The sequence below is a fragment of the Theropithecus gelada genome, chromosome 13 (assembly GCF_003255815.1).
Source record: "Theropithecus gelada isolate Dixy chromosome 13, Tgel_1.0, whole genome shotgun sequence".
Classification (NCBI taxonomy): Eukaryota; Metazoa; Chordata; class Mammalia; order Primates; family Cercopithecidae; genus Theropithecus; species Theropithecus gelada.
In genome coordinates, this window is record NC_037681.1 from 40544534 (window position 1) to 40557769 (window position 13236).

Here is a 13236-nt window from a genome sequence, read left to right on the forward strand (position 1 = left end):
AGGCCAGAGCTTATCTCACATGACAGTGTGCCAATCTTCTGTGCTATTTACATCTTTCATGTTCATTCATGAGAACTTTAAAATAAAGGCAAACACAATTTTATTAGTAGAAATAACATGACTTTACAGGTTTTCATAATTTCTGAGAAGTCTGTTTTAGAATCCTTCCCTATTAAGTATCACAAGTCAAAGAGTATTAAAAAATACAGTTGTCTTTCAGTATGCATGGGGGATTGGTTCCAGGACGCACACAAAATACCAAAAATCTGTGGAAGCTGAACTCCAGCAGTTTGGCCCTATGTCACCTATGGATATGAACGGCAAGACCTCCGTATCTACAGGTTCCGCCTCCTAACCAAGGATGCAGAATCTGTGGAGATAAGGCAGGTCCTCTGCGGGGCAGGGGGTAGTGGGAGAGACTGTAAGTGAAATAACCACAAAATAATTAAATCTATCTAGCCTTCATTTTTCATTGTTTTCTACCCTCTGGGATTGGAAAGACAGCTACTCAATCTATCAGGCCTGTATATTCTTCTAAGAATAGAGATTCCTGGCCCTTACTTAAAACATACATAATTACTCCTTCTGGATAAATTAAAAAAAAAAAAATCTACCTGAAAGATATTCTGATATAAGAGTATGGGGACTAATTAATTAGAATAAAAATAATTTAATGTTTCATTTTACAACAGATTTTCAACTACTAATTGCAAATAAAAATGAAAATAAGTATGCCCCACGCGGTGGCTCAGGTCTGTAATCCCAGCACTTTGGGAGGCGGAGGTGGGCGGATCACTTGAGGATGAGTTCAAGACCAGCCTGGCCAACGTGGTGAAACCCCGTCTCCACTATATATATATATATATATTAGCTGGGTGTGGTGGCGTACGCCTGTAGTCCCAGCTACTTGGGAGGCTGAGACAGGAGAATTGCTTGAACCCAGGAGGCAAAGGTTACAGTGAGCAGAGACTACACCACTGCACTCTAGCTTGGGCAACAGAGCAAGACTCTAAAATAAGGGGGGGGCGTTCCTGAAAAGGATACAACTACACATAGGCTACTAGGTAAGAGTTTATTTCAGAAGCCAAGGCTCTGGAAATCACAATAAATGGAAAGATGATAGCTGCAGTAGCCAAAGAATCAAAGATACAGAAGGAGTAGCTGGGAACGTCTAAAATGAGGACAGAGTATTGTATAGCATTTAGCTACTTCTACTCCAAAAAGAGGGCAACTTAGTACTTTTAGTTCAGTATTTTCTGATTACTTTTCAAAACTATATGCATGTTGCTTGGCTTTAGTGGGAAAACTTAAAAGTAAAGTGGGGGAAGACGGAACAGTGCTTCTCAATATGCACACCAATCACCCAGGGATCTTGAAATGTTTCTAAATCCCCACAGTTGGTACTACATGCTAGTCCTTAAACGTCCATGGCATATAGTAATTAACTATTTTGTTGAAAAAGAAAAAGGCAACTATCTGTGAGCCTAGCCCACATTGTTATCTGCACATTAATATGGTCGTGTATACAATAACTTTTTAAAAGGTAGCTACCATTTGTTGAAGATTTTGTGTTGGATACTGTGATATGCAAATTTTGCGTAAAATGCTGTACTGTGTTGTAGCCTCCAAAAAGTCAAGTTTTTATAAATGTTGTAAGCCATCCAACTGAGGACAAAAATTTTTTCTATTATGTGGCTCAAAGTTCTTCCAGCTTCTATCCCATTACTTAACTGGCTAAGACTTTGGATTCAGACTTGGGAAATCAGGCGGCAAACGGGACAACAGTCCCTCACCAAATACATATTCAAGTTTTAACCCCCTATACCTGTGAATGTGACGTTCTTTGGGAAAAGTGTCTTTGACTAGTGTCTTTATAAGAAATGGAAAATTTAGAGATGCATGGGGAGAATGCCATGTGATGACGGACACTGATACTGGAGTGACGTATCTATAAGCCAAGGAACATCAAAGATGGCCAGCAACTACCACCAAAACCTAGGAAGAGACAGAAAGGGTTGTCCCCTAGATCCTTTGGAGCATGGTCATGCTGACATCTTGATTTCAGATGTACAGTCTTCAGAACTGAGTTGAATAAATTTCTATTGTTTGAAGCCACCTAGTTGTAGTCATTTGTTACAGCAGTCCTAGGAAACTAATACAAATGTCACTTTGTTTTCTTTGATTCAAGAAAATCAATCATATATTAGCTTGAATTTTTTTTATTTTTTTTTAAAAGAGACAGAGTATGGCTCTGCCACCCAGGCTGGAGTGCAGTTGCACGATGTTGGCTCACTGCAGAGACCTCTGTCTCTGGGTTCCAGCAACTCTCCTGCCTCAGCCTCCAGATAGCTGCAACCACAGGCGCATGCTGTCATGCCCAGGTAACTGTTTTGTATTTTAGTGGAGACGGGGTTTCATCATGTTGCCCAGGCTGGTATCGAACTCCTGAGCTCAGGCAATCCACCCGTCTTGGCCTCCCAACGTGCTAGGATTAAAAGTGTGAGCTACCGTGCCCAGCCTAGCTGGAATACTTAATGTCATATACATTTAATATAGTTCGTGTACACAGAGTGAATGCTAAAATAAAAATATAAAACAAGGTACAGATAGGTAACATTTCTTTCCAGATTAATATACAAATGACTCAAATCTATGGGGCAATTTCATTTTTTTCCCTTCAGAATTTAAAATTTTTTGTGTGTCTATCGCATTTAAAGTATAAATCGTTTTTTTATGTTTCTGAAATTGGCAGGTGGTTGCACTATTATTTTATGATACATCATTTGTAACACTGCTGTATGAGAATGCTATCCTCTTAACAGCCTATGAGGCAGACATACCGCCATTTTACTTGTGAGACAACAGCTTAGAGAAGCTAAATAACTTATCCAAGAAAGCACAGCTAATAATTAGGCTGAATTTTTGTTTACCATTATGTCTAAAAATTTCACGTAAAGTTGTCAGTCATACTCTGCTATGCTTCCTGGAAAATGTTTACTCTCACATGCCATTCATAAGTCTGCAAAATGACTGAAGCTACATGAGGTATACACTGAATAAAATTTTAATACTTATTATTAATTACACATTTGCCATATAAAGACAAAAAAATTTTATTGGAGGAAAGACTAAGACTACAACGAGTTTAAAAAAACAAAGTAGGCATATATAAAAGTATAATCTTCCACATCATTTTAATAGGCTAATATAAAAATATAAACATGTCAAACATACTACCTTAAAATTGTTAATTTTATGACAATATGCAAAACAACAGTAGATGCAAATGACAAGCCAAGTGCTCTAAAATATAAAATAAAAATCTGTTGTTTCCATTTCTATTGCTTGTGATTCTTTTCTATAAGCAATTTAAAAAAATCTTACCTTTTATTATAGTCTCTACTGGTTAAACTTAAAAAAATAAAGGGCAGACTATCACCATAGAAGGTATTTAATAATCTTCCCTCATTCATCAAGGAGCATTTAAACAGACTAAGTGATAACATACTTAGTTAACATAACATACAGTCTTCAGACTAGTTATGACATCATTTCAATCAATAACCCACCCTGTCAATTTCCATTACACTATCAAAAGGGGGTAATGTTGTATAGTTTCAAAAATTGCCTCATTTTTTATCTTTAGTGAAAACTACCTCTCTTGTGACTGATGGACATGAGAACATTTTTAAAAACTTACCCTTAACCCCGCAAAAGACAGTAGTAGTGGGGTAAGTTCGAGTAGCCTAATAGGAACCTGTTGGTTTTTCCCTGAATATGTCATATAACCCTGTCAGATGTGGCCTAAATTCTTTTCTTTGTTACATTTGGTAACAAGTTAATAAACGAGCAAGCCATATCTGAATTTCCTTTTAAATATTCCAGCTGAGATTTCAAGGCCAGTTGCCTTTCTAATTGGAGTGAAGAAAAATTATAGGAGCTGGGATTGTTTTCCTTAAACCATAATTACTAAGGATTTATGCAATCCTAAAGCTTGCTTCAAAAGTTATGAATACTGGAATAAATTCTGATCCTACACAAACATTATGGGTACATTTATTATCTCTCTTGATGGGGTCATTGTGGTGGTGGGAAGAAGGCTGAAGAACTGGGAAGGTAAAAAACAAACACACACACAAAACAAAAACTCCACACAACTGACTGTCAAAACTTTGTTTTCATAGTGCAATGTTCTAAAGAGCATGATCCTGGCACACTGAACAAAGAAAACACTGATTGAGAACAGCCAAATAATGCTTTAATATAGTAATCTATGTATGATACCAAGTATTTTTTAAAAAGGAAATGTCCTTACTCAATAATAAATTCATCAATAAAACAAATAAACAAAACCGCTTGAATTCAATTACCCAAACATTCAGTGAAATCTGAGTATTTTTAGTTGTAGAAAAAGGCCTGGGCTTTCTTGTTTCTAATTTAGTGGAGAAAATAAACCTAGAAACAATTCTATTGTAATCCAATGTATGCTAACTTTGGTTCAAAAAACCCATAAAGGAAAATAATTCCAATGAAATCACTATGTTTCTATAGAATTATTAAATACAGTGAAATAAGACAAGAACATTAAAATCATTATACTGTAACTGCTGTTTTTGTCTGTATTTACCACAAAGCTACAAACGCGATGACAGTGAATAAGGATGGTGTTTCTTCTCCTAGTCAAGCAGAGGCTGGCTTCAATATTGTATTGAACATAGGTATTCAATATTGAATAAGTAAAAATTTTAATCACATAAAAATTCTAAAAAGGAGTCTAATAAAACTACAGAAAAGATAAAATAGCAATTACTTTCAGTAATTAGAAATAAAATAAAAACTTGCTATTTATATCCTATTTACAGTATTTTTAAATATTACAAATAAGATTCTTTTTTTTTTCTTTTTTTTTGAGACAGGGTCTCGGATCTGTCCTGCCCAGGTTGGAATGCAGTGGCACAACGTTGGCTTACTGCAACCTCCATCTCCTGGGCTCAAGCAATCCTCCCACTTCAGCTTCTCAAGTGACATGGACTACAGGCACATGCCACCACACCCAGCTAATGTTTGTAATTTTATTAGGCTGGTCTCAAACTCCTGAGCTCAAGCAATCCCCCTGCCTCAGCCTCCCAAAATGCTGGGACTATAGGTGTGAGCCACTGTACCTAAGATTCTTATCTGATCAGTTTTAACTTAAAATTAGTAATGAAATATTTATAAGACCCTTAAAATAGTATTTAATTTGGATTAAAGATCAATTATTAGCAAGCGAAAAACCACAAAGAAGCCAATACACTGACATTTGAACTCACTTTTTCCACAAAGTCACAACAGGTTAAATTATATTTTACTACAATTTTATAAAAAGTTTACAAAGATGTGAAACATAGGAAACATGGTCCTTTTAATTTATTCAGATAGGTATTAGAAATAAAAGCATCCTGGGCTGGGCACGGTGGCTCACGAGGTCAGGAGATCGAGACCATCCTGGCTAACATGGTGAGATCCGTCTCTACTAAAAAATACAAAAAATTAGCCGGGTGTGGTGGTGGGCACCTGTAGTCCCAGCTACTCGTGAGGCTGAGGCAGGAGAATGGCATGAACCCGGGAGGCAGAGGTTGCAGTGAGCCAAAATCACACCATTGCACTCCAGCCTGGGGGACAGAGCAAGACTTTGTCTCAAAAATAAAAAAAAAAAAAAATAAAAAATAAATAGAAAAGCATCCTTTGAGAAGCAGTACAACATCTGGAGTAAGCCAGATAAATGTGGCCTCAAAATTTTGGCTCTGCCTCTTACTAACTTCATGAATATATGTCATGTAATTTCTTTGAGAATAAAGTGTGTTTGTGTGCATATGTGTATGTGTGGTGTGAAACAAGTCAAAGTTCATTCCCCCTCATTTGGATATTCAACTACTCCTGCCCAAGTCACTGAAACACCCATTCTTCTCATATAAGCTGCAGCAGCAACTTGGTCATTACGGATCTAAATGAGTAGGTCTATTTCTGGATGCACTACTCTGTTCCGCTGTTCTATTTATTTATCCTTGTGCCAACAGTTTTAGTTATTGTAGCCTTCTAAGTTCTGGTATCTGGCAGTATTAAGTTTTCTAACTTTGCTTTTCAAAATTGTCTTCACTACTTTTGCTTCTGCTTTTCCATTTTCATTTTTTGCATCAGCTTATCATTTTTTTTTAAACCTAATTTTATTGATAGCATTCAATGTTTAGATCAACTAGAAGAAAGCTGGTATCTTTATAATAGGGAGTCTTTCAACCTAAAATACGGTATATCCTTCCATTTATTTAAGTCATCTGTAACTTCCGTCAGCATTTTATAGTTTATAATGTAAAGGATCTTGCCCTTCTTCCACTGGATCCATTCCTAGGTATATCGCAACAGAACAACTCCAGTGAAAATATTCTCTACATATAAGAAACAATTTTTCAATGCCATTCCAAGAGATATATGCTACTTTCATTTTTATGTTATTTGGCTAACACTGCAAATCTCTCATGAAGCACATCTGCCTGTATTTTAAAGGATACTTTTTGATCCTTAGGGTGCATTATAAGCATGGTGGAATGGTGTAAATTACAGGTGAATTCTTGGTAGATTAAAAGAATTTTTTATTTGATTTTTTGAGACGGAGTCTCGCTCTGTTGCCCAGGCTGGAGTGCAATGGCGTGATCTCGGCTCACTGCAAGCTCCGCCTCCCGGGTTCACACCATTCTCCTGCCTCAGCCTCCCAAGTAGCTGGGACTACAGGCGCCAGCCACCACGTCTGGCTAATTTTTTGTATTTTTAGTAGAGACGAGGTTTCACCATTCACAGGATGGTCTCGATCTCCTGACCTTGTGACCCACCCGCCTCGGCCTTCCAAAGTGCTGGAATTATAGGCATGAGCCACCGCGCCCGGCCGATTAAAAGAATATTAAGAGTAACTACAAATTACTTCAAGTCAGTGTCTCCATGTGGAGGCTACTGAAAATTTCAGTGGGACGAACTATTTTTGTGCTGATTATGCAAAGTATAACATCTGGCTGCCAGGCATTTAATGCCAATGGAATCCCCACAAGCATTGTAATGAGCAAAAACTGTTGCTGCACATTTGCAAACTGTTCACATCCTTCTGAAGTCTACTACTAGGCATTTTAAACAAGTGCCCCAAGTGATTCTGATGCCAAAACACAGAATCGGATCAAGTATTTTCTAGTCTTAAGTTTGTGATTATCTTAACTAAGTAAATTAACTGGTGAAAACTTTCTAAGAAGTTAGAACCACAATGTCACTGATGTTATTAAAGGATAATAAATAAAAAATTAGTAACCCAAAAGAAGTACAACCAAGATGAAGACATTTTTATACAGAAAACCAAACATCACAAATTCTTCCATACAACTAGTAATATAATTTCTCCATAACATATTTCCTACTCATCAGCAAATAAATTACTTCTAGGTCTACCAAAAGGTTGTAGCTGCTTTTCAATTTATATTAACACGAGAACCTGTAAGATTCTGTTGAGAGTAGAATCTTATAGAATTCTGCTCTATACACAGTCCCTAAATTGCCTGCCTTAGATTAACAAGTATTCTTATTTCAAATAAGAAGTAGTACAAATATAACATGTGCTTAGACAAGTATTTTTATCTAAATCTCAAGAATAACTAAACTGAGACAGGAATCTAAAAAGCTGGTAATCCTATACATACTTTAACCAAAGAAAAGCTTAATTTATACCATCATAATGAGGTAATCATTAGATTCTGAGAGGCTAATTAGAATAAGTTATTTATATACTTCATAAAATTGTTCAGTTCCCTATAGAATAACATAATGGAAAAAGGAAGAATAGTATCAGGAGTCAGAATTGGATGCTTAGCCTTAATTCTGTTATTTACTGGTTTGGGAAAGTCTCTTAATCAATTGATCTTTAATTTCTTCATCTTTAATGAACAAACCACTCTGACAGTCTATGCCAACAATTAGGATGAAATGAAATAATGAATATGAAGGTGCTTTAAAAAAAAACTATCAAATGCTATTCAGTTACAGAGAACTGTAATTGATAAAGGATAACAGTATTTTCAGTGAATGCTTCAAATAATTCATACTGTTTTCTGCTTTCATTAATGATTATATGTGAAACTCAGAAAAATGGCAGGTGACCTTACTAATTTTACTTCTCTGAATATTTTATTATAAGAGAAGCACAGGACTACGTCTGCCAAAGGCCAGCAATTGTAACAGAATGATTCTAAAAATTTACAATATCTTGCCTGTTACTAAAATTTTCTGTAATTGGAAGAAAAGACAGGTTATGAAATTTTATTATCCACAGCAAACTAAAGCACAGCCATTTACTTGCTGAATACATGACATTCTTCAGACTAGATAGTCCCCTTTCTTTTTTATTTTTATTTATTTATGAGATGGAGTCTTGCTCTGTCGCCCAGGCTGGAGTGCAGTGGCGCCATCTCGGCTCACTGCAAGCTCTGCCTCCTGGGTTCACGCCATTCTCCTGCCTCAGCCTCCCCAGCAGCTGGGACTACAGGTGCACGCTGCCATGCCTGGCTACTTTTTTTGTATTTTTTTAGTAGAGACGGGGTTTCACTGTGTTAGCCAGGATGGTCTTGATCTCCTGACCTCATGATCCTGCCACCTCAGCCTCCCAAAGTGCTGGGATTACAGGCATGAGCCACCGCCCCTGACGATAGTCCCCTTTAAATACATTTTACTGAGTTCAAAGCCCACGTTACACTTTAGCACCCTTTTTTCTTAAGGAAAAAATAGCCAGTTCAAAAATGAAGAGGTACAGGGCAAGAAGCCATTAGTTTGTCAAAATCTAAGTTACATAACAAAAATACGAACACTGCTTTATACCTAATAAGTTCCACATCAATCAAATTACTATGAGCATAAAGATTGGAGTTAAAAAAATTATCAACACTGTATTTTAAAAGTTTATTAGAAGAAAAAGAAGGAAAACAAGGAAAGAACTAGCCGGCTAGCTCCAGGTAGAAAAATAAGGCAATACTAGAAATAGTTAATGTTCTCCATAAGGAGTGAAGTATCTCAAAAAAAAAAAAAAAAAAAAAAAAAAAAAAAAAGTTGACTTCTATCCTAGACAATGATGTATAAAACAACTGTAGGTAGACTGCCCCCCTCCTATAGATTAATACAACATGAGAAAATAACTCAATATTTAATATTGAACCTGAAGCCCAGAATTTTATATTGTTCTTTGCATTTCAGGGTAAAACCTAATCTCAAAATTATTCTCTCTCCAAGTTGTTGTCAACATGAAAACCAATAAAAAGGGGCTCCAAGGGGCCAAAGAAGGTGTAATTTTAGAATCAAAAATAGATATAAAATTGATGTCTTACACTGCAATGAACTGAAACATACCAATTATCCCCAACATCAACCCATTTGTAGATAACAAGGAGAATAAAAACACGAGTCACCTTTAAAGGTTGCTGGGCATCAAAGTTATTCTGAAAGTAAAGGAAAGAATCATGCATTCTTCTGACTCTTACATGAACTATCTTTCAGGGTAACGGATGAGGGATAGTTGTTATTCTTTACAGAAAAGTTCCAGATAATAAATGAATAAAGAATGACACAATTAACACATCACCATTTTGCAACCTCTGAAAAAAAAAGATGATCAAAGGCTGCCAAAACCATTAGGTGGATCAGGCTGGTCATCTCACAATGGAGACAACCAGACACGTGTCTCCTGATACGGTACAACAAAAAGTAACAGAACCCCATGTTGTCAAAATAAACCAGCCAACTCATAAACTATCTGACCAAGCCTCTAGATCAAATTCCAGTTTACAGGAAAGAGATATAGGAACATTTTAAATACCACCATGGGGAAGCAATCAGCAAAGTCAAGAGTGTGGGAAAACCAATAGGACAAAGTTTCTTCATCAAATAAATGGAAAGGGGAAAAAAAGATGAAGAAAAAACAATTACACATTAAGACATATCAAACAAACGCAATGTATGAACCTTATTTTGACTGTGATTCAAACGGAACAATTGTTAAAGACATTTAAGTCAATTAAGGAGATTAGAGTTAATAAGAAATTATTTAAAAATATGAGATATACTGTAGTTATTGTTTTAGAAATAGAACCTCAGATATCACACAATAAAAAATGGAAGAATAAAATTTTTTCATGCGTCTAACTTTATTAGAATAAGCAACAGAGTTGCAAATTTGAACAAGTGTTTTAGATTTTAATGAAAAAATCAACACCCCAGAACTATGCACTGAAATTCTTACACTTCAATCAAAAAGTGATTACTAGTCATCCTGCTAAAAATACATGTGTTGGTTACGTGCCTATCTTAAAAAATGAAAAAAAAATTTTTTTTGGAAGACAGCAGAGAATGTTGCTACTGGGCATTTTCTGTGAATCTCAAATAACTAACACTAACAAAGGAACATACTTTGGGGATGCAGATCTCAAGCTTTACATGTAACTGTAATGGTTCTAACATTCACATCTTAAAATCTCCCAGGAAAATAACCTGGAATTAATTCCAACCAATTCTAATGAGAATTGAGAGAACTTATCTCTATCTTATGATTTCATATTCTTGATATGTGAGATCAGTAAAATTACTTAAAAATATGCAAATTCCATTTCCATAGGTCTTTTATACCATCAGCCTTGAGACTTGCTTCATAAATAAATTCACTTCATGGGTACATAATTAAAATACTTTTCTTTTTTTTATTGGACAGCATGAAAGTCTTGCATCATGATCCATTCATAGGGAGGTGCAGAGTAGATTATTTCCATGAATAGTATGCAAAGAGAACATTTATGAAATCCTTCAAGTTATTTTCAACCTGGTATGGGTCTATTCGTTGCTAACAATGTTGCCAGTCATACTACCACTAAAGCTATGGGAAATTGGGGGTCACAAAAAGAAAATAACACAGATAATTACTAATTTCAATCAGAGGTGTATTAAAACAGCATATTTCAAGCTGAAGCTATGTTAGTCTACAATGCAGAACTGCTGGCCCAGTGGTGATTATTTCCCACAACTGACCAGAATTCCTTCCCTAAGCATCTATTAGGCTGGTTTCTTTACAACCTAAAGAAAGAGAAGCACATATCTAGACTGCTCTTTAATCACAGAGACATCTAAAAAGTCACTTATATCCGATTTCTAAGCAAGCTATGTAGAACCTATTTACTGCCATTTATACAGGCACTAAAGCACAACACAGCAGTAAGAGCTGAACAAGAATCTGATTTGAAACTTACCTATGAAAAGATGACAGGACATGACAAATAAAATCTTAACAATAAAACAGAAAACTATTATGATAGATCTAATCTTAGGTTTATTATGTTCCAAATTTTTGTGTCCATTTCATAGGCATGTCTTATGAAGGGGGGATGCCTGAGCAGTAATAACAGAAATCAGGAGCTGAGCAGCTCCTGCGACTAAGAATAGATGATAAATGAAGAACGGTATTAGGCTAAAGACTGGTAAATCTACACATCTAGTGCTGCAAAGTGGATCTTAGCACTCCATCTGAATAGATTAATTGGTTGTATATGTTCAGTATCCCCCAAAATCCTCAAATGAGCAAAGGCCCAGAATTTGGGGTGGAGGACCAGAGTCTTTAAAAAAGAAATCTAGTCCACTGTGTGTGCAATAATGTAAATCAAAATGAACAGTGCAACAGATACCTTTGTTACATGGACATTTATTGTATTAACAAGTTTTTTTTTTTTTAATAGCTATACCCATGTTAATTGGAGGGGGTGGTCAAACATGATCACTAACTTACAGTACATCTGCTTACAGTAGCAACATTACTTTTTAAAACACAAGCTGATTTAAATCTTTCCAAATACGTAAAAGCTGTCAATAGAATCCCTCAGTTTCAGCTGAATAACTAGAATTATAAAAATTCAAAATAAAGTTTAAAAAATAATTTCTTTGACAAGATAGGGATTCATACACAGCCTCTGATGTCCAAAGCCCTTCAAAACGTATTATCTGCATGGATAAATACTTCCTGGGGAAGGAAAAAAGGTAACCACCAATTTAATTATTTGGGGGTGGGAACAATTTTAATATACAAATATAAACAAAGTTCTCAATGCTCCAACTTCAGGGGTACAACAAGCCTAAAACATTTTTAACATATCCAAAAGAGAAGTATATGGCCTAAGCCCATAAGCTTCCTTAAGTGACAAATATACTAAATTCAAATTCACTGAAATAATTCTCTGGTAAAATGGCCAAGCATTGAAAGACCAAAGCAAAAACCAGTGTACTAACCTAGTTCAGTAGCTATGTAACTAATGTTTTTCTTATGGTGTGCAAATCTTTTGAGAGTGAAATTTCTCTTTCACTATTATGTTTAAATAGTTGACTTTTCAGATGCTCTAAAACACACAAATCAAAAGCACAGACAAGAAAAAACACACCATTATATTTCATAAAAGAAACATAAGAAACAATGGGGGGGGTCTTTACCTTATTGTACATTAGACCCTCACTTTTAATTTTCATGAAAGGAGAACTTTTTCAAAAGACTAATATCTAAAAGCAAAAGCAATTTGGCATGTTTTATCCAACATTAAATATTTTACATATATTATAAACACACACACAAACACACATACATGTATACATACAAATAAAAAGGGTTTTGGTTTTTTTTTTACCTAAATGCAAACTGGATGAGGATCCATGTGATGAAAGTGATGGCGGTGGCGTAAGTGAATGTCCTGGAGTTTGGCTTGGCAGAGGCATGCCTATTGGACTTGGAGAGGAGGAAAATCCCAGACTATTGTAAAATGGTTGCCCTATGGGTGCTAGGCTGCTACTAGATCTTTTGTACAAGTCAGAGCTAGTAGATAGAGACTCTCTCCTTGTGGCACTACTACTTGCAGAACTGCCAACTGAAGAAGAAATAAAAAAAACCCTAATTACATACAGTGTTAACTGAATAAAACCTATCCCCAACTCTCGCTGGGCAATAACAGAAGTGATCACAATAATTATTTTTAGAAACATTTTGGAGAAGATAATTACTGTGATAACTATATATACTAACTTATTAATCATAAAAGGGTATAAATGCACCCCAATAAAGAACCAAATACTTAACAGAGCAGTCATATGTTTCATTATTTCACACATATTTACCACTGACACACCTGATTACTGTGCTTTAATACCCTGGTA

The 13236-nt window shown here is 35.6% G+C and overlaps 1 protein-coding gene across 18 annotated transcripts in view; it reads right to left on the reverse strand.

Moving 5' to 3' along the window:
* PUM2 (pumilio RNA binding family member 2) overlaps window positions 1-13236 on the reverse strand; it is a 107078-nt gene that overhangs the window by 19351 nt on the left and 74491 nt on the right. For 9 of the 18 annotated variants that reach the window (XM_025353601.1, XM_025353602.1, XM_025353615.1 and 6 more), the window contains one exon: window positions 12714-12950. The exons of the other annotated variants lie outside the window; for them this stretch is intronic. In XM_025353601.1, the coding sequence (XP_025209386.1) occupies window positions 12714-12950 (237 nt within the window). The remainder of the gene's footprint in view (window positions 1-12713; window positions 12951-13236) is intronic. 18 annotated transcript variants of the gene reach the window in all.